General features: G+C 47.2%; 1 protein-coding gene across 1 annotated transcript; it reads right to left on the minus strand.

The window, feature by feature from the left end:
- Positions 1-7,100: 7,100 nt before the first annotated feature.
- LOC134399706 (olfactory receptor 51G2-like) lies at positions 7,101-8,078 on the minus strand. The gene has a single exon (XM_063127792.1). The coding sequence runs from the start codon at positions 8,076-8,078 to the stop codon at positions 7,101-7,103; it is 978 nt and encodes a 325-aa protein (XP_062983862.1).
- Between the last annotated feature and the right edge of the window lie 17,258 nt (positions 8,079-25,336).

A 25,336-nucleotide genomic window follows, 5' to 3' on the forward strand; every position in this document is an offset into this window, starting at 1 on the left:
GGGAGAACCGTAAACTGGTAGTGGCCCCGGGGGATTGAAAAAGCCGACTTCAAAGCAGCATCCTCATCTAACGGCACCTGCCAATATCCCTTGGTCAAATCTAAGGTGGAGATGAACTTGGCTTTCCCTAGCGTCTCTATCAGATTGCCCGTCCGGGGCATGGGGTATGCCGCCACCGTGGACACACTGTTTAATTTTCTAAAGTCCACACAGAAACTGACCGATCCATCTTTTTTGGCCACAAGCACCAGCGGGGAAGACCAGGGACTCTGGCTCTTTTTAATCACGCCCATGGCCAGCATCTCCTCAATTTCCTTATTAACAATCTCCAACTGCTTTCCGTTTATCCGATGGGGAGGAGACTGAATGGGGGGATGCTTCCCTGTATCAATAGAATGCATGGTTAGCGACGTCCGACCTGGCAAGCCCGAAAACAGCTCCTGAAATTCCTGCAAACACCGCTTCAATTGTTCCTTCTGCAAAGCGCTCAATTCCTCTGGGACTTGAATGTCCGCCAGCCCCTCCTTCCCCCAGTAGCTAGCTAAGACGTCCAGCCCTGCTCCTTCGCCCAGCGGCTCTCCCCATCCCACCTGGTGGACCTGCACTCCCCGCTCCCGGAACGGCTTCATCATATTCACATGATAGACCTTGGCACAGCGTTGACTCTCGGGATCCCTCAGCAAAGAATTCACCTCATTCAACTTCTTCTCTACCACAAGGGGCCCTTCCCACTTGACACGCCCCGGTCCACTGCACTTTTATCGGCTGCCTTTTCCAGCACAATTCAGTTAAAGGGGCCACCAACTGGCTAAAATTCGGGACAACTTCAGCGGGCCTCGTAGCTCTCTTCCAAAAACCAACTCATTAGCCAAAAACCCCAAGCTATCACTTTTAGCATCCCGGGCCGCAAAGAGAAGGTAGGGCAGGGCTTGATCCCAATCCGCCATATGCTTGGTAGCATAGGCTTTCAACATTTTCCCCAGCTTCTGATTGAACCGTTCCACCAGACCATTCCCTTCATGATGATACGCCACGGCTATACACTGATGCACCCCCGCCAACTTCCACAGCTCTTTTAACAGTGAGGACATAAAGTTCCCCCCTTGATCATGGACCAACACTTTGGGGACCCCCACCCTGGTAAAAATCGTCATCATGGCCTTCGCCACCTGCGGCGCAGAGATGACCGAGAGCGGTACTGCCTCTACATAATGGGTGGTGTAATCCACCAGGGTTAAAATATACTTTTTCCCCGCTCGGGTGGCTGGGCTAAAGAGTCCCAAAATATCCACCCCCATCTTTTCAAACGGCACCTCCGTGATAGGTGAAGGGCGCAGCGGGGCTTTGGGGTGGTCCCGGCCGGGGAAACCCAACTCGTTGGCACGTCTCACAGGAGTTGCAAAAATCCCGCACCTCCTGGGCGACTCCAGGCCAGTAAAAATCCCGACTCACCCGCTCCAATGTTCGGCGTATTCCCAAGTGTCCTCCCCACAGCCGCTCATGGGCGGTTTCCAGCACCTTCCCCCTTAAGGATGTGGGCACCACCAGTTGCTTCCTTTCCACCCCCCTCCTCCTTTGGGGGAGAAGTGACAGTATAGCTTTCCCCATTCCCAAACGAACACAGCCGTCCCCACCTTCCCTTGCCCTTCCGCCAGGCCTCCCGCCGCCTCCCAGCACTCCTGTAACGATGGGTCCTGCTGCAACTCTTTTTGGAACTCCGGGATACCCCATCCCTCCAAGTCCGGGCCTCCCGCTTCCCGTCCTCCACAGAAAGGCTCCTCCCTTAGACTCCCCAGATCTTCCTCCCCTTGGGTCTCCCTCTGCCGGGCAGCTTTCCCCCGGGTCGTTACCGCCAACTGGGTAACTTTAAAACATAAGTCGTTGCCCAGGAGGAAGGCGGGCCCTTCCGTATGCGTGAGGATAACTAGCTCCCCCTTCCAGCCTCGATACTCGATGTTCACTTGGGCCAGCAGGGCCTCAAATGGAGGCGCTCCGTATGGGGTCACCATTACGGTTCGACCCACTAGTCTCTGTCCTGGTTTGAGCAGACCCACATGGGCGCTGCTAAGGTCTGCTCTGGTATCTCTCTGAGCCCGCACCGTCCTCCCATCGACCACCACGCACTCACAGAATTTCCGGTGACTCCACTGGAGCTGGGCCAGGGTCACCAACCGCATGGAGACGGCGTTCGCTGGGCCGGGACTCCCGGGGCCTGTTGAGGCTTGGGCCACCCCTGCAGACTTGGCGCGCATATACTCCCACTCCAAGTCAGCCACTTCTCCCTCACTATCGTCACTCCAGTTGGAGGCCGGAGAAGCCGGCGTTGTTGGTGCCGCCACCACTCGAACCACCGGTCGTGGGGCTGGGCCTCTGCCTCCGCTCACCTGTTTGGCCGCCAGCTTTGGGCATTCCCTCTTCAGGTGCCCCGGCTCCTTGCAATAGAAGCACCCCCCACTCAGCTGGGGCCCGGAGACTGCCGCTCCGCTGGCCGCACTTCCTTTCTTCCGGCGCTCCTTCCCTGGCCACGCCGCCTTCCTTTCTCCTGCCGCTCCTCTGGGACGCCTCTCAGGGGTCTTCGGGATCCCTCCGGCCCCTTTCCGCTCGAACGCCTGCAGCCTGTCTGCCATTTTCGCCGCCTCCATCAAAGTCGGGGGGTTCTTTTCCCCCACCCAAGCATCGTATTTCTCCGGGAACTGGCGATAAAGCTGCTCTTTGGCCATCAAGTCCTTGGCTCCTTTCAAGTCTCGGACCCCCTCAGCGTCCATCCAAGCCTCCATAGCCGTCATCATTCGGGTGGCAAATGCGGCAAAAGTCTCTTTCGGACTCCGGGTCAACTGACGAAACTTCTGCCGGCAATGTTCTGCTGTAAGGGCAAACTGCTCCTTGGCCAAGTTTTTGAAATACAGGTAGTCATGGCGCAACTCCCGCGGGATGGTTGCTATCATTTCTCGCAAAGTTCCAGTAACCTGTGGTCGCAACAGGCTCATCCTTTGGGCTGGCAAGACCCCCAGCTCATCACATGTGTCTTCGAAAAGGGCCAGGAACGCTCCCACATCATCTCCCTCCTGATACGTGGGAAAAGCCCGCCGGTCGAAACGCGGTCCTGGGGTTCCCCCTCTCTCTCTCTCCACGATCCTCAGGTGCCGGGACATCAGCTCCAGACATTCCGTGTACATCCGCTGAACTTTCCTCTCGTCACTCTCCTCCCTGGCCCTCAAGTCTGGGCCATTTCTGTCCGCCTCTCTTGGGAGCCGAGGGGGTTGTGGCAGTGGCGTTCCTCGCAGCCGCGGGACCTGCACCCTCCGGTTGTCCCCTTCCAACGTTACCACCAGCGCTGGGGTCACCTGCAACTGCGGGCCCTGCATTCCTGAAGTGTCTCCTTCCAGCATCACCGCCGGGAATGACATCTTCGGCTCAACTTCGAACCACGCTCTTTCCCGCTCTCCCTCTGGCCTCCAGAGTCGTGCCGCATGACGCCTCCGGGCCCCTCCTTCGGAGCGGAGCAGCGTCTCTTGCATCCCCCACTCGAAAGTGGACAGATTGGACTCCCCTTCCACTCCTTCCCGAGGGTTTGCCCCAAAAAACTCTACTCCTGGAGCTTCCGCTCCTTGACTCTGAGACAAAAACTCCACTCCTGGAGCTGCCGCTCCTTGATTCTGAGCCATTCTTGGCTGGCCTACTCAACTTTGCTTAGCCTGGGTTCAAACCTCCGCTCTTCCTTTCCTACCAGCGTACCGTTCCTCCGGACCATGTAAAGGAAGCACGCCCCAGCGAAGCTGGCCTTTCCACTGGATTTTGCACAGATCCCCAGAACAAATGCACACAACTCCCAGTTTGGAGGGTTAAGCCCAATTTTATTCAGGATAAGGGTAGGATATACAGGATTAGCATTTCAAAACTGATAAAACATGCAGATATATATGAGAACCCAGACCAAGCAAAACTAAAACTAAGTTGCAAATCATACATCACCCAGCCATGATGTCAGCCAGCTCAGGACAAAACCCCTTTTCAAAAGCATACTCTTTAAAGATACTTTTCTCGCTCCTTCCCCCCTCCCTTCAAAGATCTTTCACACCTTCCCCCGAGATGTTAATTGTCGTTCAAGGCCGGTCGGCCTCGCCCCAAGCGATTCCAGGATGTACCAGAATGCCCCCATGCAGCTGGCCACTTATCTGTCCCGCTCCTAAAACCATAACAATAAAATAGTTTAACATATTAAAAACAGCCATTCCCAGTATGATTTTACCCCTTCCTTACAGTGGTCTCTCTCATACTACTAAAATTGCCACCCATTGAAAGGTGGGAGGGGCCGCTGGAGGGGCCGCTCAAGGGAAAGGCTCTTGCTTTCATGTCCTGCAAGAAGAGTTACTTCTCATAGGTGCAAAAGAGTCGCTGGACTGGGGGATGGGCTGCTTTGGCCTGATCCAGCTCTTGCTCTCCTCATATTTTTTTATTTATTTATTTATTTATTACATTTTTATACTGCCCAATAGCTGAAGCTCTCTGGGCGTTTCACAAAAATTAAAACCATAATAAAACAACCCCCTTGCAGAAGCCTTTCCAGAGGAATCCTGGCCTGAAAATCACGAGCCTGGGTTTGGAAAAACACCTCCGTAGGGCCGTATATCCAACCATGTCATTCCTAGGGATGTTCATTGCAGGCAAATCTGGCTCTTTGGAGGCTCAACAGATTTCCCTGGAGTCCCCGCATTAGTTTGCTTTCATCAACCAAGTTGCGGACTTGATCCTGGAATTCGGGAAATTTCTGTTTTATTTTTCCACTCTAGAATCAGCAAGTTATACAAATTGTAACTTGCACAAAATTCTGTTGCAATTTGTGCAAACTGTGGCCATACAGTGCTCATTTAGGCACAAATGGCAGCGCAACAACGCTTAGGCAAAGGTCACTTCAGTTGGATTCTCCTCTTGCGCAGAGTTTGGAACCTAATTTCCAATGGCAGCATGTTATTTGTGGGCATGCGGCGAGTGCCCAACTGACTCCAGGAGTCCGACAGACTTAGCCAGGCCTCTTGGTACCCCAGACTCTTGCGCAAATGGGGCCTTTATGGTCACCATTGGTGCAGCGCGGAAAATGCGCAATTTCGGCAGCAGGGGCCGATGGCTGCCAAGTGCTTATCAGGCCGAGCCGAGCCTGAAAAGTTTGCACGGACCGACAAGCGGGATGGACGGTGGTGGCAACGAGGTGAGCGTCCAACGAATCAGACGCAGGTGAGTTCACCCACTCCTAGTTATGTGTACTAATGGAATGCCAGAGCTGAATAGTGCCCATAGCTCTTTAAAAGGGGGAAAAGGGATATCAACGTACTGCGCAAAGCAATGCCCCGCCATTTCAACCTATTTCTTTTCTTTGGGCAAGTGGGTGCTCTCCTCCTCTCCTCTTTAGACTAAAGTGAATATGAGCCAACAATGCGAAATGGCTGCAAGAAAGGCCAATGCTATTTTGGGCTGCATTAACAGAAATATAGCTTCCAAATCACGTGAGGTACTGGTTCCTCTCTATTCGGCCCTGGTTAGGCCTCATCTAGAGTATTGCGTCCAGTTCTGGGCTCCACAATTCAAGAAGGACGCGGACAAGCTGGAGCGTGTTCAGAGGAGGGCAACCAGGATGATCAGGGGTCTGGAAACAAAGCCCTATGAAGAGAGACTGAAAGAACTGGGCATGTTTAGCCTGGAGAAGAGAAGATGGAGGGGAGACATGATAGCACTCTTCAAATATTTAAAAGGTCGTCACACAGAGGAGGGCCAGGATCTCTTCTCGATCCTCCCAGAGTGCAGGACACAGAATAACAGGCTCAAGTTAAAGGAAGCCAGATTCCAGCTGGACATCAGGAAAAACTTCCTGACGGTTAGAGCAGTACAACAATGGAATCAGTTACCTAGGGAGCTGGTGGGCTCTCCCACACTAGAGTCATTCAAGAGGCAGCTGGACAACCACCTGTCAGGGATGCTTTAGGGTGGATTCCTGCATTGAGCAGGGGGTTGGACTCGATGGCCATGTAGGGCCCTTCCAATTCTGCTATTCTATAATTCTATTATTCTAGGATGGGTGGTCTTGTTTGCTGTGCTTTATTTTCTTTGTAAGAGGGTGGGCCTTGTTCATGCCAAGGCTGAAAGCCAGTAGAGGCCACCCATGACCCTGGGTATCTGAAGGCCCATTGCTCTCCGAGAGACATATCTGGGCAAAGTCCTTGCCATGCCTGGGGGAAGCAGGTCTGCAGGAGGGATCTCCCTGGGGCTACTGCACATTCAGGGCTTGCTCCTTCAGGGCCCTATCCATCTCCATTGTCAGGGGTCCAGCCTCTTATTACTAGTCTAGGACTTCCTTCCAGGAAGGAGGAAGTGATCCCATCAAGCCACTGACCTTCTCTTTGCAATGGGAAATAGCAGTGATGTAGTCTTTTGCAGGCTGCCAAGTCTGGAGCCTCTTATGTGTGCCAAGCCTTACTTTCCTGCGCAGGTATGTGAGCATCTGTCCCAGAGACATCTTGCTTTATGCATTTTTCACAAACATGGAATTGTCTTTCCGTGCTGAACTTTGGCATAGTTCATTACCTTACCTCTGGATTTCATTGCCTCCAGAGAAATGTTCAATGTCCCTCTCCAAAGACTTAGCCACACTGTAGATGTATGTTCCACAAATTAATGGCACTGTGTGTATGTGTGTGTGAGTGTAAGAGAGAGCGGGTGTGGGTGGGTGCGCTTTTGATTTCCCTGAAATTTGCAAACTGCCAAAATTCAGACATCCCAGGGTGTAAAAACGAATACAAATCCCAAACACAAAAAGTATCTTAATACTGATAAATAATAAGCCTTCTGAATTTACCCTTGTTATGGGTTTAATTGCTTCATAGTGGCACATCTAAATCGTTCAACTTGCTCCATTCAGTTTTGCAAATCAGCATTGCCATCAATGAATGTCCCATTTTTCCTGGAAGAATTAATTCAAACAGCTTTGCAGGATACAAATCTGGGCAGGGCATCAGTATTGTTCTCAAGCACAACAGTGTTGGTCACACAGTTGAACCTGAACTGGGTGGAACGGGAACCTTTACTGGCACACACACCTCTGCTCTGTTTCAAAGAGGGTCCGTCTTCCAAGGGAACATCTTCAGGATAGCTTTCCTGATCTGTTTGGATTTGATGCTGTAGATGATGGGGTTTAAAGCAGGGGGCACTATGAGGTAGACATAGGCAACCATGGTGTTTACAATTGGAGGGACATCCTTACCAAATCGATGAATCATAGATAGGCCGATCATAGGGATGAAAAAAAGGCATACGGCACAGATGTGAGAGGCACATGTATTCAAAGCCTTCAGGCATTCCCCCTTGGTACCCAGCTTTACCACAGTCCTGATAATCAGGAAATAAGAGAGCACTATGAAGACTGAGTCTATGCCAACAGTTGAAAAAACGATGACTAAACCATACAGAACGTTGACACTAATATCAGTGCAGGCCAGCTTCATGACGTCAGGATGGAAGCAGAAGGAATGGGAGAGATTGTTGTTACGGCAGTACGTGAGCCTCTTGAGCAGAAAAGGAATGGGGAGGAGAGAGACCCCCGCCCTCACCAACATGACCAGGCCTATCTTGATGACAGTATGCTTGGTCAGGATGGCTTTGTACCTCAAGGGGCAAGAAATGGCAACCAAGCGGTCAAAGGCCATGGCCAGAAGCACAGAGGACTCCAACACCGAAACAATGTGAATGAAGTACATCTGGGTGAGGCAGGCATCAAACCCAATTGTCCTGATGTCAAACCAGAAGATGCCCAGTGTGGTCGGAAGAGTACACATCACCAGGCCCAGATCCGCGATCGCCAGCATGGAAAGGAAGCAGTACATAGGCTGGTGAAGACTCGGAGTCCGCTTAATGATGAACAGGATGGTGCTGTTCCCTGAGAGGGCCATGAGGTAGAACAAGCAGAAGGGGATTGAGATCAGTCTGTGATGGCTCTTGTCCATTCCAGGAATGCCGGTCATGAGGAGCACCGAAGGTTGGTAGAAGGAGGAGGCATTGAAGACAGGCGCATCTTGCTGGGGTGGTTTCATCCTGCCCCAGGTGTTGCATGACCTAGAAATAAAAGAAAGCCACCTCTATATGATTAAGTGATTCCTAGGTAGTCACACTTAGGCTTATGAGCCACACAAACAGGGCTAGTAATCATCTGAAAGCACAGAAAGTGGCACATCTGACAATTAGCACAGCACCCTGGGAGTCTTCAAATTTATTTCAAACAGACAGCGACATGAGAGGTCATCTAGCTCAGTTTCTGACTGTCAGCAGCACTACAAAGTCTCATTTTTCCCCTTTTAAAAAAAACTGGAGATCATAGAATAGCAGAGTTGGAAGAGACCTACAAGGCCATCGAGGCCAACCCCCTGCTCAATGCAGGAATCCACCCTAAAGCATCCCTGACAGATGGTTGTCCAGCTGCCTCTTGAAGGCCTCTAGTGTGGGAGAGCCCACAACCTCCCTAGGTAATTGATTCCATTGTCATACTGCTCTAACAGTCAGGAAGTTTTTCCTGATGTCCAACTGGAATCTGGCTTTCTTTCACTTGAACCCGTTATTCCGTGTCCTGCACTCTGGGAGGATTGAGAAGAGATCCTGGCCCTCCACTGTGTGACAACCTTTTAAGTATTTGAAGTGTGCTCTCATGTCTCCCCTCAATCTTCTCTTCTCCAGGCTAAACAGGCCCAGTTCTTTCACTTTCTCTTCATAGGGCTTTGTTTCCAGACCCCTGATCATCCTCGTTGCCCTCCTCTGAACACGCTCCAGCTTGTCTGCGTCCTTCTTGAATTATGGAGCCCAGAACTGGATGCAACACTCTAGACCAGAGCCGAATAGAGAGGAACCAGTACCTCACGTGATTTGGAAGCTATATATCTATTAACGCAGCCCAAGATAGCATTGGCCTTTCTTGCAGCCATATCGCACTGTTGGCTCATATTCAGCTTGTGATCTACAACAACACCAAGATCCCTCTCGTCTGTAGTATTGCTGAGCCAAGTATCCCCCATCTTGTAACTGTGCATTTGGTTTCTATTTCCTAGATGTAGAACTTGGCATTTATCCCTATTAAATTTCATTCTGTTGTTTTCAGCTCAGCACTTGAGCCTATCAAGATCACTTTGAAGTTTGTTTCTGTCTTCCAGGGTATTAGCTATCCCACCCATCTTTGTGTCATCTGCAAATTTGATAAGCGTTCCCTGCACCTCCTCGTCCAAATCATTAATAAAAATGTTGAAGAGCACTGGACCCAGGACCGAGCCCTGCGGTTCCCCACTCAGAATGGTGCCAGAATCCAGCACCATTTGCAAGCCATACCTGACCACTGAACTCTGGTCTCTCTGCATCACGTCATCACTCATTTTCTTGGCTTACACAACTATAAACCTTTTTAAAAATTGGGATCATCAGGTAATGTAAAGGAGTCATTCCTCTATAAGCAAAAAGTGTTTAGATGAAAAACAAAAAAAAACAGCTTTTCCTAATTTAATCAGTGAGTTATAAAAGGTGTCTTTGATTAACTGGGCAGCAATATTATTTAAAAATAATAATTTTAATTCCAAGACTCACAAAACGTGTAGATGGCAAGAGCCACCATCTGAAAAAAAGGAAAGAAAGTCATTCCCTCTTTTCTCTCCAGCCCCTTGTTCATTTTAGTTGCTCTTTTCTGCACTTCATGAACATCTCTTCAGGCCTCAGGCTTCTGTCCTCCTCAAGGTGGGCTGAACTGGAGTTTTCAACTCACAAAATAACTAAACTCATGTATTTTTCGAGTACCTCAGATATGCCAAATGCTATCAAGACACTTCTAAAATAATAAATCAGTAAAAATTCCTACCATTATTATTATTATTATTATTATTATTATTATTATTATTATTATTATTATTATTATTTCTTACCCACCTCTAGATTTAGATCAAGCTGGGGAACTACAATAAGTATAAAATATATAAAACTGATTAAAAACATAGTATACATTATTAAAACATCCTAAAATCATCCTAAAATTCCATTGGATAGGCCTGCTGGAATAGATCAGTCTTTATAGCTTTCTTAAATGCTAAAAGACTATTAATTTGATGAGACTCCTCCGGCAGGCCATTCCACAGTCTGGGAGCAGCAGAAGAGAAGGTCCTCTGGGTAATACCTAGTTTTGGCTGGCTGAAGGAAATTTTTCCCAGAGGACCTGAGCGTGTGGGGCAGATTGTACGGGAGAAGGCGATCCCGCAGGTAGCCTGGACCCAAACCATGTAGGGCTTTAAAGGTAATACCATCATCATGCAAAGGACACACATCAAAAACAGTGATACAAGCATTCCATACGGCAATACGGAAAAACTATTAGGAAAAATCCTACAGTCAACAATCCCCCAAATGCAATCCCATCTCTGTGTCTTTCTTGTCTGCCAAATGACTGCCAGAATAAGTCTTGTGACTATCCAGAAATGAGGTCTGGGCCTCAGAGACAGATCGCTGGCAGCAACAGCGAAAAAGACAACTCCGTGTTGGGAATCTTTAGGAAAGGGACTGAAAATAAATCTGCCGGCATCATAAGGCCTTGAAATAAATCAACGGAGAGGCTGCTTTTGAACTGCGCTGAACAACTCTGGTGACCCCGTCTCAAAAAGGATGTTGTAGGGAGACAGATTTGAAGGTACAAATAGGACAACAGGGTTGGGAGGGATTATGGAAACAAAGAGTGTTGAGAAGTATGTCAGTGAGAATAAAGGAGAATTATTTTAAAATTGTATGGAGGTGGTACCTAACTCCAGTTAGATTGAATAAGATAAACAATCAGCAATCAGAAAATTGTTGGGGAGGTTGTGGGGTTAAAGGAACGTATTTGCATATGTGGTGGGAATGTAACTATGTTCAGAAATTGTGGAAGATGGTGTTTTTGGAGATTGAAGAAATTGTGGAAATGAAGATAGAACGAACACCAAAAGTTGCATTGCTGTCACTATTTGAAGAAGATTTTAAATGTAAAAAGGAAATTAAGGAACTGATAACGAATTTGTTGATCGCAGCAAGATTGATTGTAGCTAGGAACTGGAAGATTCAAGGGGAATATTCTATTGAAGAATGGTATAAAGAAGTATGGGATATAGCTATTAATGATAAATTGACAAGTAATATTAAATGGAGAAGAGGTATAGCTAAATCAAATGATTTTGAAGGAATTTGGAAACAGTTCCTAATATTTGTGTTTTCTAAAGGAAGTGGGAAACCACCAGCAGAAGAAAGTATGAGATTCTGGAATCAGGAATGAGATCCCGAGGTGGGGGGTGCACTTCTATGTTAATTTTGATTATGTATTTAGATAAGATATTATGTATTCAACGTTTCAATATTATGTAGTATGTTGTTGTTGTTTTTCTTTATGAGAGGATGTAATGTGTATGTTTAAGTATTGTAGAAAAATAAAAATATATTTTTTTAAAAAAAACGGATGTTGTAGAACGGGAAAAGCCTGGGATGGAACTGAAGCACTTTCTCTGCAAGGAAAGGATAAAGGGGCTGGGGCTTAGTAGGGGACATGACAAAGCGCCGTGGAAATATTGGCCCAGTGTGTGACTGCTGCGAACGAGGCACACGTCGTGTTAGGCACAACTGGGAAAAGGAAAGCTGCCAATATCATACAGCCTTTATACAAATGGGAATGTTATGGCAACTCAAATGATTAAAGGGCTGGAGCGTCTCCCCTATGAGGGAAGGTTACAACAACTGAGATTGTTTGGCTTGGAAAAAGGGAGGCGAAGGGGAGACCTGATAGAGGTGTACAAAATTAGAACTCATACTTGCAGTAAGTTCAGAAGATATTTAAAAAAGGCCTACTTCACACAATATATGGTTAAGTTAACTTATGCAAAGTACGAAAGAATTCCCATTGCGGCTGCGGTCATACTGATGTACTGAAAGGCTGGAAGTCCTCACAGTAATTGCCAACCTGACAGGGTAGCTGCAAAGGACCTACTATGGAAAAGGAAAGCCAGCCACGCTTTGTGATGTCGAGCAAGAAATCAGGACCAGAAAATCTCATCGGAGCAGCCAGGTGTGACATGGGCGATCTAGCATCAAGGCCTCCTGCATTTTCCCCTCAATAGCAGCCATGGAGGCGATGGAGGGTCAGGTTGGGATCGTGCAACAGGGGGAGGGGTTTAACCCTTCCTCCGGTGCTCTTTTCACAAATAAAATCTCTTCCCAAGCTGTGGTGACCCTCCCTTCCCCAAAGCTTTTGCCGTCCTCCAAGGAAAAATGGAAACGGCTGTGAATCGGAAGAGCTGTTTTTGCTTAGCCCTAAAAATGCCCCCTGGGGTCAATGCGTAGGGATGTCTCCCAGGTCATGTCTACTTTGGCATCCAATGGGTTACCTGATCCAACATCCTGTCGCAGTGCAGGATAACCTATGGAAATCCTGACTGTGGCCAGTGTAGTTTCCCCCCAAAACAAAAGGATTAGCCAGCACTTTAAGAAATCACTGCATTCTACCTGAAAGTCAACCTGGTACTATACCAGCCCAAGATCCTTAGATGCTGCCATGCAGTTGCACAGCTGGACCCAGCATCTGCTTGGCAACATTGCAAGAGATTCAGCCGTGACCTTCCTGGGCCATGCTCTTCTCGATTCACAGGAACACAGACTAGGAAAGGAACCTTGGAGGCACGGGAAAAAAAACCAAAAAACCCCAACCCACATGAAAACATAATCCATCCAAACCCACCAGCTACGCAGTATGGCCCCTGCAAGACAGGATGCAGCAAAAGCATCAAGGTGGCCCCCCCGGCTGCTACGTCAATACCATCAGCAAAGGAGGGCCACCAGCAACACTCTACCCATGCAGTTAGTTCAGCCCCAGTACTTACTGAGCTTCCATGGCTGTTGGGTTAGGGAATAGGGCCTCTTCTTGTGTTACAACAGCAATACAATCCAGTGTGTGATCCAGAAGGATGGCTTACCCAGGGTGGGGGAGAAGGCTTTTATGTGGCATCCTGAAAAGAGCGCAACCATCGGGTGCCATTCAGCCAATCAGGGTGCCCCATTTAATCCCAGAGAATGAGCTGCAGAGTAAATTATCTTTTTCCATTTATGATGCTGACTCCACAGGGCTGCTGTTTCTCTCTCGTTTTATTGGGCAAGTTGTTTATCATCTCCCCTGATTTATGGCCATCTGAACAGCTGGTCCCGTTGGATGCAAGTAACTTTATTGTGAGAATGAAATCAAAAGTCAAACAGTACGCTAGAACTAGAGTGCTTCTTGCTGTTTGCCAGGAAAATATCAGGAGAGGTAAGGCCTCCACTACCCTCCAAAGGGTACAGCCATCGCAAGCTATTTAATTAGAAGCCACAGTTAAAATGCTGCACTGTTTACTCATAAGGAAGCCAGGCTTCGTGGAAGAACTCTGCACCTGACGTTTTGGGACACTTCAGATTATATTTTCATGCCATCCGCAGATGTGCTGTAGCACACTGTATCTGGGTCACAGCTAGGGTGACCATATGACCGGATTTGCCCGGATTTGCCCGGGTTTTTGGTGACAAATCCGGGAGGGGGAGGGGAAATCCGGATTTTTCCAATCTTCCCCAGCCAAAGAGCAGCTCTAATGGGAATTAACAAAAATGCTTATAACTCCATCATTTTTAAAGATAAAGACATGCATGATGGTAGCTCTTAGGAAGGGCTTTAGTCATACCAAATTTGAAACAGATCTGTTCATCCATTGATTTTTTAGGAATTTTTAAAAAATTATTTTGTAGAACAGATTTGTCTTAAATGTGTGCCCTTGGTGCTAGACACACACCCTTGGGGGCCGACCATGTTGTCCTCCTTTTTGGTTTCCAAAATATGGTCACCCTATCACAGCACCATCCTGGCAGAAACCATTCCGTCCAGTATCAGAAGCAGTATGCCTATGTATACCACTTGCTGGGGAACATGGGCAGGAAGGTGCTGTTTGTGGGTTTCCCGTCTTGCTGTGGGTTTCCCATTAGCAGCTGGTTGCTTTATTAGCAGTGTACATTCACAAAATGTTGTTGGTTTCTAACACAGACATCACCAGAATCTGTTCAGATGTGGAGCGATATATAAATGCTGTCAATAAACAAAGAATAAATAAAATTGCACTGGTGAGCTGACTGAGACATGCAGTGGGGTTTTAATAAACCCACTCTCCTTCTTCACACTGCAGGAAATAGAGCTAAATCTCCTGATGAATTGTTATTCAACAACAACAACTCCCCCCCACACACAAAGCTTTTTCTGTCTAGACCATCCCTTGCTCTCCTTCGTTAACCCTAAATGGGCAGTTCTTCCCCTTTAATACTCCCCCCCTAATTTCTCATCCTATTTTGACAGCACTGAGCTAAAGAAGCTTCCTCTTGGAAACGAAGTCCACTTTCCGTAGACGTTTGGAATGTGTGTCCTGGAGCTCTGTTTACATTGCTAAAAAAGAAAATCAAAGTACTTGGAGCAGACCAGGGTCAGGGCAAGATGAGGGGCCGTTACCTCGGACCCAAACAGAGGGCGTCCGTGTGGGGAAAAAGGTGGATGGTAACTGCCCATGTTTGGGGGTTCCTCTGTGAGGCAGGGGGTGCGCAGCCCTGGTCTTCTCAAGGAGCACATCAGGTGTCTGCTGGGGTGGCAGGCACTGGGTGTACTTGCATGCTTTCTCCCATACTACACTCTCTCTTTCTCTCTCTCTCTCTCACACACACACCTCACACTCACTCACCCACAGGGATCTGTATTGGGATCGATACTTTTCAAACTGCATTTCTTTCGGCGCCAACTTTGTATGCCTTTCGGCGCCTCCTGAAAACGTCCTTGTTCCAGGAACTCTTTCCTTAATGACCAGCTACAGTTCACTGTACATTTTGCTTCTTTTAAAATCTATTTTGAAGTGTTTTATTCTGTTTTCATTTTTTTTTTATCTTGTACACCACTCCGAAATTTTGAATGGGTAACGGTATATAAATATTGTAAATAAATAAATGTTCATGAATGATCTGATCATAAATGATTTTAAGGAGGGCTTTTAGCTGGTTCATGCTTTCATTTTTTAGGAATTTTTAAATGGAAATTAACAAAAATGCTTACATCTGCGTAATTTTTAAAGCTAAAAAGATGAAGCATGGCAAGATGAAAGCTCTTAAAGAAGGCTTTAACCATGACAAGTTTGAATCATAGAATCATAGAATAGCAGAGTTGGAAGGCGCCTAAAAGGCCATCGAGTCCAACCCCCTGCTCAATGCAGGAATCCACCCTAAAGCATACCTGACAGGTGGTTGTCCAGCTGCCTCTTGAAGGCCTCTAGGGTGGGAGAGCCCACAACCTCCCTAGGTAACTGGTTCCACCGTCGCACTGCTCTAACAGTCAGGAAGTTTTTCCTGATGTCCAGCTGGAATCTGGCTTCCTTTAACTTGAGCCCGTTATTCTGTGTCCTGAACTCTGGGAGGACTGAGAAGAGATCCTGGCCCTCCTCTGTGTGACAACCTTTCAAGTATTTGGAGAGTTTCCCCTCAATCTTCTCCAGATTAAACATGCCCAGTTCTTTCAGTCTCTCTTCATAGGGCTTTGTTTCCAGACCCCTGATCATCCTGGTTGCCCTCCTCTGAACACGCTCCAGCTTGTCTGCGTCCTTCTTGAATTATGGAGCCCAGAACTGGATGCAATACTCTAGATGAGGCCTAACCAGGGCCGAATAGAGAGGAACCAGTACCTCACGTGATTTGGAAGCTATACTTCTATTAATGCAGCCCAAAATAGCATTTGCTTTTCTTGCAGCCATATCGCATTGTTGGCTCATATTCAGCTTGTGATCTACAACAATTCCAAGATCCTTCTCATTTGTAACATTGCTGAGCCAAGTAAGATCCATTCATGCCTTGATTTTTTAGGATTTTTTTTTAAAGTTCCCCACTCCAGCCTTCTCCAACCTGGTGCCCTCCAGATCTATTGGATGGACCCCCTCACCCTGCCCCTGTAGCCAGCCACTGAAATAAATAGCCTGCCTGTGCCTGACTCAGGTGTAGAAACTTTCTGATTCACCCACCATGCCAGCCAGCCAGCTCAGTAGCACTTTCACTCCGTGGAAATGTGGATGATTGATTTCTATGAGACTGAGCAGAAACGTGCTCTCTCTCTCCCTCACCCCCCCACCCCCACAGCCAGAATCAGCAGCCAGTGTTTCCCACTCCCCCAAACACTGTGATTGGAGGAGAACACGGTCCGGGCAGCACTGTGGCTATTCCTAATTGGTTAGCCACAGAAGTCAATATCAAAGCTACCCCTCCCCCCACTCAGCGTCTTCCAAATATTGAGATATTCACTTTAGACACACACACACACACACACACACCCCAGGATAGTTCTGGAGACTTTAGAAGCTCCGATTGGGCACATCTCCACTCTGATATTAGTCAATGGGTTTGGAAGCAGCCAATCTCTGCTCTGGAAGATCGAATGCTCCGCGGACATTCGCGGTTACCAGATAATTCCGGGGTGGAGTACACACTCCTGGGAGCTGCCACGGGTGAGAATTGGAGCAAATTCCCAGTGCATGAGATGGTTTTTACACTCAAGAGAGGCATATGGGTGATGGAGGAAGAGAACCAAACAAAATGAAGTAGCTGGGAAAGAAGGCCTACCTGCTTTATTTATTTATTATTGCAATATTTATATACATCTTTATATAAATCTTATATAAAGATTTTGGAACGGTAAACAAATAGAACAAAAGAATAAAAACAGAATAAAAATACCATATTAAAAGTTACATTTTTAAAAGAACAAAGTTCTGATAAAACCGTGGCCAGTTATTCAGGGAAAGCTTCCTGAAATAACGTTTTCAGGAGGCGCGGAAGCAATACAACGTTGGTGCCTGCCTCACCTCCAGAGACAGGGAATTCCATTGGAAGGGGGCCACCACATGGCAGGCTCTTCTCTTGGACTCCAGACAGACCATAGGTCTATGTGGAACCACCAGGAGCATGTCTTTGGATGACCTCAGTGACAGGGCAGGTTTATAGGGGACAAGGTGCTCTCTCAGGTCTCAAGTTGTTTAGGGCTTTGAACAATAGAACTAGAACCTTAAACCTGGCCCGGTAACGAATAGGCAGCCAGTGCAGTTCTGTCAAGCAAGAGGAGAGGACCTGAAAAGTAACTATGAACAAGGCTAATGCATGCAAGTGATGAATAAACAGTCAATGTGAATGACGCGGCGTAAAGGCTGTATAACAGTAAACGAGTTAAAACAATATGAATAAACAAGTTATATAATGTCTATATAGTATATAAATCAGAATGACAATAAATCTATATTTGCTCAGTACAGGTGCCAGCAGGATTGGCAGAACCAAAAGCAAATAATGAACTGAAGTAACTGTCAAAAATGAACAAATTGGATATACATGAACCAATGAAAAATGGGTAAATTAGCACACTAATAAACCGTCACTCAGTGTTAGCACAAATTAAACCTCAATAACCGGCAAATTCAACTAGATAACATTAAGCATAAATAACAGACAAATACAACCCCTTTTAGAGCCATCCAAATTGGTGGCCATCGCTACATCTTGTGGTAGCAAATTCTGCAGCACCATGTACATTGATGGTGCTATATAAATAAATAAATAAATAAATAAATAAATAAATAAATAATAACTATGCGCTGTGTGAAGAAGTCCTTCTTTCTATCTGTCCTCAATCTCCCACATTGGGTTCTATTTTGAGAAAGGAACAAAAATGTCTCCCTCTCCACATTCTCCACACCAGGCATAATTTCGTCCACCTCTTATCACGTCTCCCCTCAGCCTCCTTTTCTCCAAGCTAAACAATCCCAGTTGCTATAACCTTCCCTCATAGGGGAGATGCTCCAGCCCCTTAATCACTTTAGATGCCCTTTTCTGCACTTTTTCCAGCTCTGTAATATCTTTTTTTAGGTTTGGTGACCAGAACTGTACACAGTATTACTAAGAGTGGTCGCACCACAGACTTGTATAAAGGCAGTATGATACTGGCAGTTCTTTCTCAATTCTTTTTCATATAATGCTTAACATGGAGTTTGCCTCCTTTGCAGCAACCGCACACTTGGGGCTTGTCTATACAGCTTCTTTACCCCGACCTAAATGCGCATATTCACGTTTTAGGTTATATGACGCATCCGTCCATTCGCCTCAGCGCCGGGTTTTAACTGCAATAATGAGCATCTTCGCATTCGCAATTTACCGCGACTTTTACATCAGGTGGGAATCTACACTGATGTTATTCTAACGTTTTGAATGGGTTACTGTGACACACAGCATCACGTGACCCTGGGTCTCTACCGTTGTAAATGAGTTGTACTTACAGGTTCTATTTCTTAGTTCCAGCGCAGCTACAGATCCATGTGCCTCCTTCTACCAGTAATTTCCCTCTTCCTCTTCTCTGAGAGTAGCAGAGCTGCTGGGTTTGCTCCGCCCACTTCCTGTTCTCCTTCCTTCGCCCCGTTTGCTATCTTATCTGCTACAGCAGATAAATCACACCAGCGTTATACTGTGCAATCACTGACAATTGCATGCAAAGGACTCAGAAGTTTTCCACCTTAGAATCTGCTTTTATTGTGAAGTACTCCCAGGCATCCTGCCTTAATTGTGCTCCTTTTGCAAAAGATTTGCCCAAGCCGCCGCTGGGGCGCAGGAGCAGGATTTTAAACAAATGCTTACATCTGCGTAAGCTTTATAGATAAAGACACCAAAATTGGCACAGTAATTCAAATACCAAATTTGAATCAAATTGGGTCAATGGTTGATTTTTTATGATTTTTTAAAAAACATTTCCCCCCTCTTTGCAAAGGAGCTGAGGATCGCTCAAAGGATCGCTGTAGCTCCGTGCAGGAAAATTAACAAGGGTCTCTGCTCCTAGTCCAAAACGGGGCTGCTGCTAAAAGTTTTCAATTTGGTCACCCATCCAAACCCTGACCAGACTCAGCCCAGCTTAACTTCAGCAAAGTGGCTGGCTCCTATGGATTCAGGCAATTCCCTGGAACTTGTGTTAAGATGTTTTGGGAGGAGGTTTGTGTGTGCTTGTGACTATTGTTGTTATTATTATTATTATTATTATTATTATTATTATTATTTATTTATTTATATAGCACCATCAGTGTACATGGTGCTGTACAGAGTAAAACAGTAAATAGCAAGACTCTGCCGCATAGGCTTACAATCTAATAAAATCATAGTAAAACAATAAGGAGGGGAAGAGAATGCAAACAGGCACAGGGTAGGGTAAGCAGGCACAGGGTAGGGTAAAACTAACAGTATAAAGTCAGAACAACATCAAGTTTTAAAAGCTTTAGGAAAAAGAAAAGTTTTTAATTGAGCTTTAAAAGCTGCGATTGAACTTGTAGTTCTCAAATGTTCTGGAAGAGCGTTCCAAGTGTAAGGGGCAGCAGAAGAAAATGGACGGAGCCGAGCAAGGGAAGTAGAGGCCCTTGGGCAGGCGAGAAACATGGCATCAGAGGAGCGAAGAGCACGAGCGGGGCAATAGTGTGAGATGAGAGAGGAGAGATAGGAAGGAGCTGCACTGCACTGCTGGCCCTGCACTGCTGGCTAGGAATGAGGCAGGCAGTGGGTGGAGCAAACCCAGCAACTCTGCTACTCTCAGAGAAGAGGGAGAACAACGGAAAGGATTGAACAGTGTGCCCTGAAGTACCGTTGCAGCTAAACGTAACTCACGCTAGTGTGCCCCGTGATACAGAGAACCAATACAGCGAACCACGTTAGAAAGGGACACTAGCAACGTTATAAGACTAGTGTAGATCCGGCCCAGGTCTGAGTTTGCACCGCATTATGGCTATGTGTCTTTGGGGGAGTCATGTTGGATTTTGACATGTGGGTGGAGCTTTGAGGATAGGATAACGTGATTTGCCCATTTCCCGATTTTGCACCAATCCGCTGCCTCCTTTGTTCGAGCCGATTTTAGTTTGAAGTCTCTCTGCAGAGCTCCGCAGAGAAAGCTTCTTAAAACAAATTTATTCCTCTCTCTCTCTCTCTCTCTTTCTCTCTCTCTCTCTCTGTCTCTCTCTCTCTAGCGTTTCTGTATCGCCCAATATACGAAGCTCTCTGGGCGGTTCACAAAAAGAAAGAGGGGGGGAAACGGGCAGCCAGATGAGGAGACATGGTCTGCTGCCTCCTTCCTTTCCCTCTATAGCCTCGGCGGCGGCAGCAGCCCCACGCACTCCTGGTTCGTGGAGGCTGTTTCTTTGAATTTCCTTACGGGGATAAATGATGTGACAGGAACAGCTATGGGAACAAAGCAGGAAACAGGCAGGCAGCCTCATTCCTTTCCCTCTGTAACCTCCTTCGTCCCTCCCCCCCCCCCACTCAGTTTGTGTGTTATATTAATCTGCGGAACTCCACAGATAAGATTTATAGCTTTGTTGGCTTCTACTGTTTATCATCGTATATGGGATAATGCGCATTATTTATTTATTTATTTAAAACATTTGTATCCCGCCCTAAATCATTAAGATCTCAGGGCGGCATACAGACAAAAGCATACAGTATAAAACAATAAATATACACAGCTAAAAACAAATTAAACCATGAACCAAGTTAAAACAATATGTAATTTAAAACTCATTATAAAAATAATAATTCAAGAAATAAATCGCTGCTGCTGCTGCAGTGTGACACTCTTTACCAACATTCGAATCAACGAAAAATCCAGTTTTTATTTGATGAGGAGCCATCCCGCTGCCGTATAGACGAGGCCTTGGTCACTAGTTGGGATGACTATGTGCTACCTCCGGTATCAGAGGTAGTAAGCCTGTATACACTAGTTGCTGGGAAACATGGGTGGGAGCATGGGGTCTTCTTATGTTCTTATGCATAGTTAAACTATAGAATCCACTATAGCAAGATGGTCACCATTTTGGACAGCTTTAAAGGAAGGTTTGGAAAAATTCCTGGAGGAGAAGGCTAACCATGACTACCAGTCCTGATGGCTATGCATCCGTATCCGCAGCAGTCTGCCTATGCTGGGGAACATGGGCAGGAGAGTGCTCTTGCACTCAGGTCCTGCTTGTGGGCTTCCCATTGGGGCATCTGGTTATCCACTGTGGGAACCGAATGCTGGATTAGATAGTTTTCGGAATGACCTAGCACAGCTCTTATGTTAAGCTAATTTAGCATGAGAACCTCAGAGTCGTCTTATTTTTTAAAAAAGACAAAATCCATCTGCTGCTTTTTGTTGATTCTACCAGTCTTTTTTTTTTTTTTTTTAAATTACATTCCCTATTTTGGAAAGGAATTTCCCCCCATTAAGGTCCTGGAGGCGGAGTGGGGTTGGGCACTTCTGTGTGTGTGCTTGATTTCCAGTCAGGGATGACAGGCCAGAGCAGAAGCTGCAGCCGAAACCTCCGGCCTGCCTTCTCCCCTGTGGAGCCAGTCAGAGCTCTCCGTCCGGAAGACACGTGGAAATGTTTGGGAGCTTCTGCAAGGGTACGTTTCACGCTTCATTCCTTCTCTGTTGTTCCTTCATTACCTGAAAAGCTTTGCATACTCCGTCTTCAATTTTGTTCTTCTTTGGTACCAAAGTTCAGCTGGTAGCGGATTTGAGGTCTTGTGCTGTTATCGACCTCTTAGTCTGTTGCAGCAGAAACAACAAAAAACTTCCTGACTGTTAGAGCAGTACGACAATGGAACCAGTGACCTAGGGAGGTGGTGGGCTCTCCCACACTAGAGGCCTTCAAGAGGCAGCTGGACAAGCATCTGTCGGGGATGCTGTAGGGTGGATTCCTGCATTGAGCAGGGGGTTGGACTCGATGGCCTTGTAGGCCCCTTCCAACTCTGCTATTCTATGATTCTATGATTCTTGAGGCACCTTAAAAACTGAACAGATTTGTTCTGTTAGACGCTTTCGTAGACCAGAGTTCATTTTCCCAGATGCACCAAGCACAAAAGCTTGTGCCATAATGCGTCTATCACATTTTAAGGTGCCACAAAACGCCTTGTTATTAGTATTGCTGTTCCCGTGGCTGCCTTAGGAATATGTCTCATTGAATCCATCTTATGGTCTTAAGCCTTTCAGTTGAATTTTGTGAGATCAGAATGGGATATTTTACATGTGTTTCCTTGTTCCCTGCCTCAAGGCTAGAGAGTGGGCTGCGCTCTGAATTCATGGTAACGACATAGAGGAAGAAAGAAAAACGCCTCCTCCTCTTCCTCCTCCTCTATATCCCACCCGCTTGTTTCTGAGGATGCTCTGCGTTTCTTCAGGTTACTAGTTTGATCCATGTCCCCAGCTCACACTGTAGGTTGGGGGTGGGCAGAAGGAGAATCTGCAGATGTTTTGCCCATTCAACTCTCAGAAGGCCCTGCCTAGGGTGACCCTATGGAAAGGAGGATAGGGCTCCTGTATCTTTAACAGTTGTAAAGCAAAGGGGATTTCAGCAGGTGTCTTTTGTATGCATGCAGCACCTGGTGAAATCCCCTCTTCATCGCAACAGGCAAAGCTGCAGGAGCCCTGCCCTCTTTTGTATCTGGCCCCTCTAGCATAGCTCCTGCAGCTTTAACTGTGGTGATGAAGAGGGGATTTCACGAGGTGCTGCATGCACGCAAATGACACCTGCTGAAATCCCCTTTTCTGTACAACTGTGAAAGATTCAGGAGCCCTGTCCTCCTTTCCATAGGGTCACCCTAGCCCTGCCAGGATGGCCAATGTTCAGGAATGCTGCTTGTTGAACATCTGGAGATCTTCTTTCTGCCCACCCCTGGTGTAGGTGACTCTGCAGTACAGCAGCACCTGTGGTCACCCACAGAGGACCTCTTGAATGAGGGCAGCAGCATAAAGCAAATGCTTTGGGGTGGGGGGCATAGCTGAGTAGCGGCCAACTCTTGGCAGCCCAGCTCCCGAGATCCAAGCCCAGCGCGTCTCCTTGGCCAGGGCTTGAGTAGCGAGGCTGCCTCAGAGCTGCCCCTGCTGCACTTCAGAGCGGACTGGCTGTACTGCTGGGCATGGTGGACCAGCGGTCAGACTCTATACCTAAGGCAGCTTTGTTTCGTGCCTCAGGGTGGAGCATCCTTCTATTGAGACGGCGGCTGCCTGCAAGTCTCCCCGCAGCGGTGACAAATTGGTCCCTGGGGCGGGGGGGGGGGCTGTGCTTGAAAGGCTTTCATAAAGGCTTCCTTCCCCTTGCTCACTGGAGTGAGCTCCGTGCGTCTCCAGCCAGGGCCACACGCTGGAGAATGATCCCTCTGCGACGAAGGTACGGGGCCTGGGTCAGGAGGGGGTGTTCTTGCCGGTTAGATCCAGGGGTGTTGCATAGCCAGACTTTGAGCATCTGGAAGACTTTATGTGCTCCCTAGGAACTGGCACCCTCTCTCACGGAGATGAAATGGGGAAATGACTCGGAGAAGATGTGCTCTCTGTAGATGCCGGCCGCCTGAGAGGAAAGCCGCCTCGCAGGGCCAGTTTGCAGGTTCATTTTGAAAAGAGGTTTCAAAAGCTAGTTTCCCTGTCTGCCAAGTCCCTCGACCCTTTCTGTGTCTGCCCAGAGCCCCACCCACCCACCGAGAGTGGGGGCTGCACCTGAGGGTGGAAGGGGCAAGCCCCTGCCCTCTGGGCCATTTCTTTTTAAAGCTTGGCCAGAGATCTCATTTTAAAATGGATAACGCCTCGTTGTGAATGCAGCCACGACAACTGCGTGTGTTACATGCGTGTGCCTGGTTGTTTGTAAAGCCCCCAAACAGTCCTGAGTGTTGTATACAGGGGTTTGCGTTCTTACAAAGCACTGAAAAGTCACAGTCAGGAAAAGATGTGGCCGCAGCGGCTGGGCCCGCCATAAGGCATGTGCCCGTGGTGTGTTTTGTGCGCAGATGCATCTCATAGAATCATAGAATCATAGAATAGCAGAGCCGGAAGGGGCCTACAAGGCCATCGAGTCCAACCCCCTGCTCCATGCAGGAATCCACCCTAAAGCATCCCTGACAGAGGGTTATCCAGCTGCCTCTTGAAGGCCTCTAGTGTGGGAGAGCCCACAACCTCACCAGGCAACTGATTCCATTGTCGTACTGCTCTAACAGTCAGGAAGTTTTTCCTGATGTCCAGGTGGAATCTGGCTTCCTGTAACTTGAGCCCGTGGGTGGTAACATCTCCTGTGGGTGGTAGCCACGGATCGTGCCTATTTCAATGCTTTCCAGAGGGACAGCCAAAACAACAGAGAGTCTTGTGGCACATGAAAAGCTAACACCTCTCTCCTGGCCTGAGCTTCCATTTTCTCCAACCTTCCCACACCCCTCAAGCATGCGTGTAGAAGATATAAATCTGCCAACGTGAAGCTGTCACTTCATACGGTCCACCAAAGCCTCCAGGTGCCACAAGGCTCTCCTTTGCTTTAATGCCGACTCACCGCCCTCTGCAGTTTGGTGATTCTTTTCATGTCTTGTCTTTTGACTTGTATTTTTGGTTGAGTCCCATGATGGGATTCTGACCGAATGATTTGAAAAGCAGACTTTCAGTACACAAATAACAGGCCCCCATGTGTTTTTCCCATTCCTCCTTAAACCCATTTTGCTAGTGGCCGTCCCATTCCCCCACCCACCCCCCCAGCACCGGCCATGCGTCAGGCAGGCTGTGCACGTAGCCTTCTGCACTGCACGAAGGGATGGACATTCTGGTTCCATGGGATTTATAGTAGTAGTAGTAGTAGTAGTAGTAGTAGTAGTAGTAATTTCCATTTATACACCGCCTATATGCAGAATGGCATGTTCAAACAATTTAAACAAGATAAAAACAATCAATGAAATAACGTACATAGCATAAAAATGTTAAGAACAATTAACTCCTCCCCTTTAAAAAAAACACACCAAAAAAAGACATGGTACACTTGATGGAAAAATGACAATATTGCTATATATATAATAGGTGAGGGGTTTCACGATGTATTTTCTGTTCTGTTTTGTTGATACTCACAATAAAAGGGGAATTTATATATATATTTTTAAAAAGAACAATTTAAAAAGTTAAAACAATCAATAAAACCATACAGCATAAAAACAATATAATGGTCAGCAATAAGATTCTAAAAAGGGAAGGCGTGCCGGGATAATGGAGTCTTTACTGCCTGCTTAAAGACATGCAAAGAAGTCAGCAGGCCCATTTCACCCATCAGGCCATTCCACGGCGGAAGGGCGGCAAAGGAGAATCATAGACAGAGCCGGAAGGGGCCTACAAGGCCATCGAGTCCAACCCCCTGCTCAGTGCAGGAATCCACCCTAAAGCATCCCTGACAGATGGTTGTCCAGCTGCCTCTTG

Source organism: Elgaria multicarinata, chromosome 5 (genome assembly GCF_023053635.1).
Source record: "Elgaria multicarinata webbii isolate HBS135686 ecotype San Diego chromosome 5, rElgMul1.1.pri, whole genome shotgun sequence".
Taxonomy (NCBI): Eukaryota; Metazoa; Chordata; class Lepidosauria; order Squamata; family Anguidae; genus Elgaria; species Elgaria multicarinata.

What these genes read in the sequence shown, in the direction of transcription:
- LOC134399706 (XM_063127792.1), bottom strand. Translation starts at nt 8,078, where the DNA reads ATGAAACCACCCCAGCAAGATGCGCCTGTCTTCAATGCCTCCTCCTTC.